The 5,000-nt window shown below is 42.8% G+C and overlaps 1 protein-coding gene across 1 annotated transcript in view; it reads left to right on the top strand.

Annotated features, from left to right (window-relative positions):
* The window catches only part of LOC145411159 (uncharacterized), a 165,823-nt gene that overhangs the window by 98,537 nt on the left and 62,286 nt on the right, over positions 1 to 5,000 (top strand). Inside the window, exons 2-3 of the mRNA XM_080281214.1 lie at positions 2,801 to 3,064; positions 4,942 to 5,000. The exon at positions 4,942 to 5,000 is cut by the window's right edge and continues 10 nt beyond it. Of these exons, the coding sequence (XP_080137340.1) occupies positions 2,801 to 3,064; positions 4,942 to 5,000 (323 nt within the window). The remainder of the gene's footprint in view (positions 1 to 2,800; positions 3,065 to 4,941) is intronic.

The raw sequence follows: 5,000 nt of genomic DNA on the forward strand, positions 1-5,000 counted from the left end.
TGTTCGCTAATTAGAACAAGGACAGTCATATCCCCCCCCCCTGCAGTTGGATTCGCCCTCTCCCCCATTTTTCTCTCTTGTTCCTCCTCCCCTCCCTCCCCCCTCTCCCTCCCCCCTCATTCTCTTATTCCCCCTCCCGTCTCCCTCACTTCTCCCTCCCTTTCTCTCATTCCTCTTCCTCTCCTTCTCACTTCTCCCTGCCCCCTCTCTCTCATTCCTCCTCCCCTCCCTCTCACTTATCCCTCTCTCGTTCCTCCCCAGTCGTATCCTGTTTCTCCTTCTGTACCTTCCCCTTTCCCCGCCTCCCCCTCTTTCTCGTATTCCTCATCCTCTTCTGTACATTTACCTCTTCCTTTAGTATTCCTCGCACATCTCACGTCTTATTTCCCCATCCCCATCTCCCCTCTCTCATATCCTCTCAATCCTATCCTATATCTCTCCTCCTACACTTCCCCCGCCCTTCCCCCTTCCCCACTTCACTCTCGTTTTCCCCCCTTCCCCACTTCACTCTCGTTTTCCCCCCTTCCCTTCCACTTAATTCCACCTCTTCTGTCATCCCGTTATACCTTATTCTTTCACCTCCCCTCTCCCCCTCTCTCACCCACATATCTGACCCTTCCTCACCCACCCATCCCCTCTCTGATATTCCTCTCTGTTCTCCCCCCTCCCCATTGCCTCCCCCTTCCCTAACTCTTTCTCCTCCCCTCTCATTCGTTCCCTCCACCCCTTCATCTCCCTCTTCTTTCCCTTCTCACCTGTTTGGGCATAGTACGGAAGGTGTGTGTGTGTGTGTGTGTGTGTGTGTGTGTGTGTGTATGTATGTATGTATGTGTGTGTGTGTGTGTGTGTGTGTGTGTGTGTGTTGTGTGTGTGTGTGTGTATTTACAGATGCCCAGAGAAAGGAAAAAATAATCCATAGATCAAAGTACAGGCGTCCTCTGTTCGTTATTAAATTTGTACCGTAACAATTACAAAGTTTGGGGGAAAACATTACCATTTTATCAGGTTACTAGCAAGTCGACTGTGAAATCATTATAGCCGTTTGTTTTTTATGCACCATTGTTTTGTAAATACCTTTTGTTTAATTATACAAACATATATTATTATCCTTCATTTGTACATTAATTTTGTGCACCGGTAATGACGTGATGAAAGAACCCCTGAGTGTGTGTGTGTGTGTGTGTGTGTGTGTGTGTGTGTGTGTGTGTGTGTGTGTGTGTGTGTTCTGACCACCACTACACCTGAATTATGCCCACCTGCCTCCCATATTCGTCACTCAGCCCATATACCGTTAGTCACTCACTGTCCAATTAACAAGAATGTCATTTATTGTCCCATAAGTGTGTTGGACAATTGCGGTCACTGATTTTGTGTGTGTGTGTGTGTGTGTGTGTGTGTGTGTGTGTGTTTTAAATCCCTTGAAATTATCATAAGTAATCGAAATCTTGCGAAATAAACAGTAAATAAAAAAATAACAATAAAAACAATCCTCTGCCTCTTATACAGCCTTCATATTCGCAACTCCAGCCCTTGACAATCGACAGAGAGAGAGAAAGAGAGAGAGAGAGAGAGAGAGAGAGAGAGAGGCAAAAAAGAAAAATAATCCAGAACTTAATTACACTGGATCACTGCAAAATTTTACGCCCATCGCTTCCGTCTAAGGCTCAGGAGTTTCAATATTAACCCCTTCAAGGCGAGGACGTATTTATATCACTTATATTTATCCAGGTGGTTTAATAGAGTAAGATTTTTTTAATGCCTACGGTCTGATGGCGTATTGTCGATTTATTTATTTATTTATTTATTTATTTTTATCTTCTGTCGATTTTCTTCAGCTGCGATTTTCTTTTTTTTTTTTTTCGTGTAATCTGGTGACTTTTTTTTTTTTTTTTACTTTTTTATGCATAGATTTTTATGAAGGTTGAGATTTTTCAGTGTAATTTTTCGGAAACAGCGACAAGAAAATGTATCATAGGATTCTTCTCGCAAGGGCAGCAGTATCTGTGCATATCTAGCCATATCTCTTTGTATCTTTCTAGCTGTCTCTATGTCTGTCTGTCTGCTCATCCATCTATCCATCTATAAACCTGTCTATACCAGTGTATTTATCTATGTAACTCTGTCGTTCTGTATCTATTTATATGTAGCCTATATATATCTGTCTATCACACAATCTATCTATCACTGTCCATCTATCTCTTTATAACCAGACGCCTCTAACAACAAAATCAACAAACATGCCTCCCGCTCTGACACAGGCTACGTTTCAATAATAAAATGAACCGCTATTGTTCCCTGTTGCTCCAATATCACTCATTTTTATTTCGATATTTAGTTCCGTATCGCGTAATGGGTGCTTAAAGCGATTGTCTGTGCGATTTAGTCTTTAATAATTCGAGATATAAGTAGCAGGAGCGTTAACAGAATGAAGGATCAGCAACCATTTCTATCCCTCCTCCTTTCTTCGTATACTGTACCTCCGTCTTTCCTTCCACCCCTCCTCCCTCCCTCATATACCCCCATCTTTCCTTCCATCCCTCCTCCCTTCCTCATATACCTCCATTTATTCCTCCTTCATCCCTCATATACCTCCAACTTTCCGTCCACCCCACCACTCACCCTCATATACCTCTATCTCTACAGGTACCCCGTCATCCTTTTTCCTCCATCTCTCCTCCCTCCCTCAACATCCGTCCACCCTCCCTCAATATCCGTCCTCCTTCCCTCAACATCCATCCTCCCACCCTCATATACCTCCATCATTACAGTTGTTCAATAATCCCGTTTTTTCTCTCGACAGGTGTTCAGTTCGTGCACACCTCCCCTCCGGTGCAGCGTAACCACCACGGTGCACAGGCGGGTGTACCTCCAAGACGGTGATACTCTTGAGGTCCTACTCCAAACCCCCCCAGATTACACCCCCCCGCCCACGTCCTCCTCCAGCCAGGCACCCACGCCCACGCTTACACCCTCTCATACGCCCACGTCTTCTGAGCCTTCTGCTACAACGGCTACCACTAGTACTACTACAACTGTAACTACTACTACGATGGAGGGCTTGCAGGTATGTTAAAGATAGTGGTTGAGAGAGAGAGAGAGAGAGAGAGAGAGAGAGAGAGAGAATTTAGAGGCACTAGAGTTTTAGACATTTAGATCAAGAATTTAGAAACGCAAGTGGAAGGCTTTAGAAATTTAGAAGCAGCAGTGAGAGAGAGAGAGAGAATGTAGAAGCACCAGAGTTAGGTTATAGTATATTAGAAGCTACAGTGATTTATGTATGTGGGGTCCGTCTGAGAAAGTGCAGTAATTTCCCTTGAGATACCAGAGCCTCGGCCTTTCAATCAGACCATCTTTAGGTATCATCTTTTTAGGTCAGGCTTCTTATCTTTTGTTTCTTCGTATCTATATCTACTTTGTTTTATCTCTGCTTCTTATTATTCATTTCTGTATCTCTCTTATCTATATCTACTTTGTTTTATCTACTTCTTATTATTCATTTCTGTATCTCTCTTATCTATATCTACTTTGTTTTATCTCTGCTTCTTATTATTCATTTCCATACCATTTTATTTAATTTTGTTTGTGGTTTTTATTATTATTCATTTCTCTCTCATAGGTCAAGCTCTCTTTTATCTTTCGTTTATCTTCCTGGTTTTAACTTTATTTTACTCTCTAATTACTTATCTCATGAGTTCTAGATGTTCTGTTCTGTGCCCTTATCAGCCAACCTTCCTTACCATATCATAGACTAATCTTTTTTCTCTCTCTTGCCTTTATTTATCGTTTTATTTATCTGTCGTTCTTTTCCATGTTTTCTTCTAGTATTTGTTTTTCACTGTTATTTTTGTTTTCATTCTCTCTCTCTCTCTCTCTCTCTCTCTCTCTCTCTCTCTCTCTAACACTACAGTTTTGTTTTTCTTTTGCTTCCCCATATTGATTATTAGAAATTCTGGTAATAATAGTGCATTTACAAAATAATAATAATAATAATAATAATAATAATAATAATACCCCAAACTAGCTGTAATCGAAGTCAACAGATTTGGAAGCAAGATTTTTATTACTCTTGAAATTACCTGGCTTAATTTTCAACTGTATGTCCGAAAATAAAAGTTTTGTTTTTTTATGCTGCAGTTATTGGTTGCGAGAGAGAGAGAGAGAGAGAGAGAGAGAGAGAGAGAGAGAGAGAGAGAGGAAGAAAAAAAGAAAGGGAAGTGGAGTTAATGAAGGTTAGCTTTTACAGATACTTTGTGTGTGTGTGTGTGTGTGTGTGTGTGTGTGTGTGTGCGTTAGAGAGAGAAGGAGAGGGAATGTATACGTTAAGCATAGCCCTGTTTAACATTTCAAGTTAACCCATCATTCTCTCTGTTTCAGTCCTCCACTACCACAGACACCCCACCACCACCACAGCCACACCCAGCCACCACTACCACCACAACCACAACTACCACACAGCAGCCACATAAGATAACCAGCAAAACCACACCGAAAAATACCGCAGACAACCACCACACCACCACAAACACCACCCACCTCTTCAGCAGGGTAGACCATCCCGCCCACAACACACCGACGAGAGAAAGAAGACATGCCTTGGGTGGACCTTTTATCTATACACCCAGCAGGAGAACCAACGCTCTAGGGAAGAAGGAGAAGAGTCGCGGGGTAAACAAAGGTAGGAGGAATGGTTTGCCTGTGACGAGAGAGAGGAGGCACGCCGTATTCACCCTGAGGAGGAAAACCAACGCTGTAATGAAGAAGGAGAAGATTAGTGGGATAAACAAAGATGAGGAAAATGTTTTGGATTTGTTGAGGAGGAGGAGGAGACAGGCTGAGGGCGGACCGTCGACACCCGCCTCTACAAGGAGACCCAAGACAGTGCTGAAGAAGAAGAAGAGCGGAGGGAAGAGGAAGGGGAAGGAGAAGGAGAGGAAGAAAGATGGATCGGACGTGGTGGGGAAGAATAAGGAAGGGAATCAGACTGCCACTTCTCCCCTAAC

Source organism: Coenobita brevimanus, chromosome 88, assembly GCF_032717465.1.
Source record: "Coenobita brevimanus isolate Jiangsu-jjx chromosome 88, ASM3271746v2, whole genome shotgun sequence".
Lineage (NCBI taxonomy): Eukaryota > Metazoa > Arthropoda > Malacostraca > Decapoda > Coenobitidae > Coenobita > Coenobita brevimanus.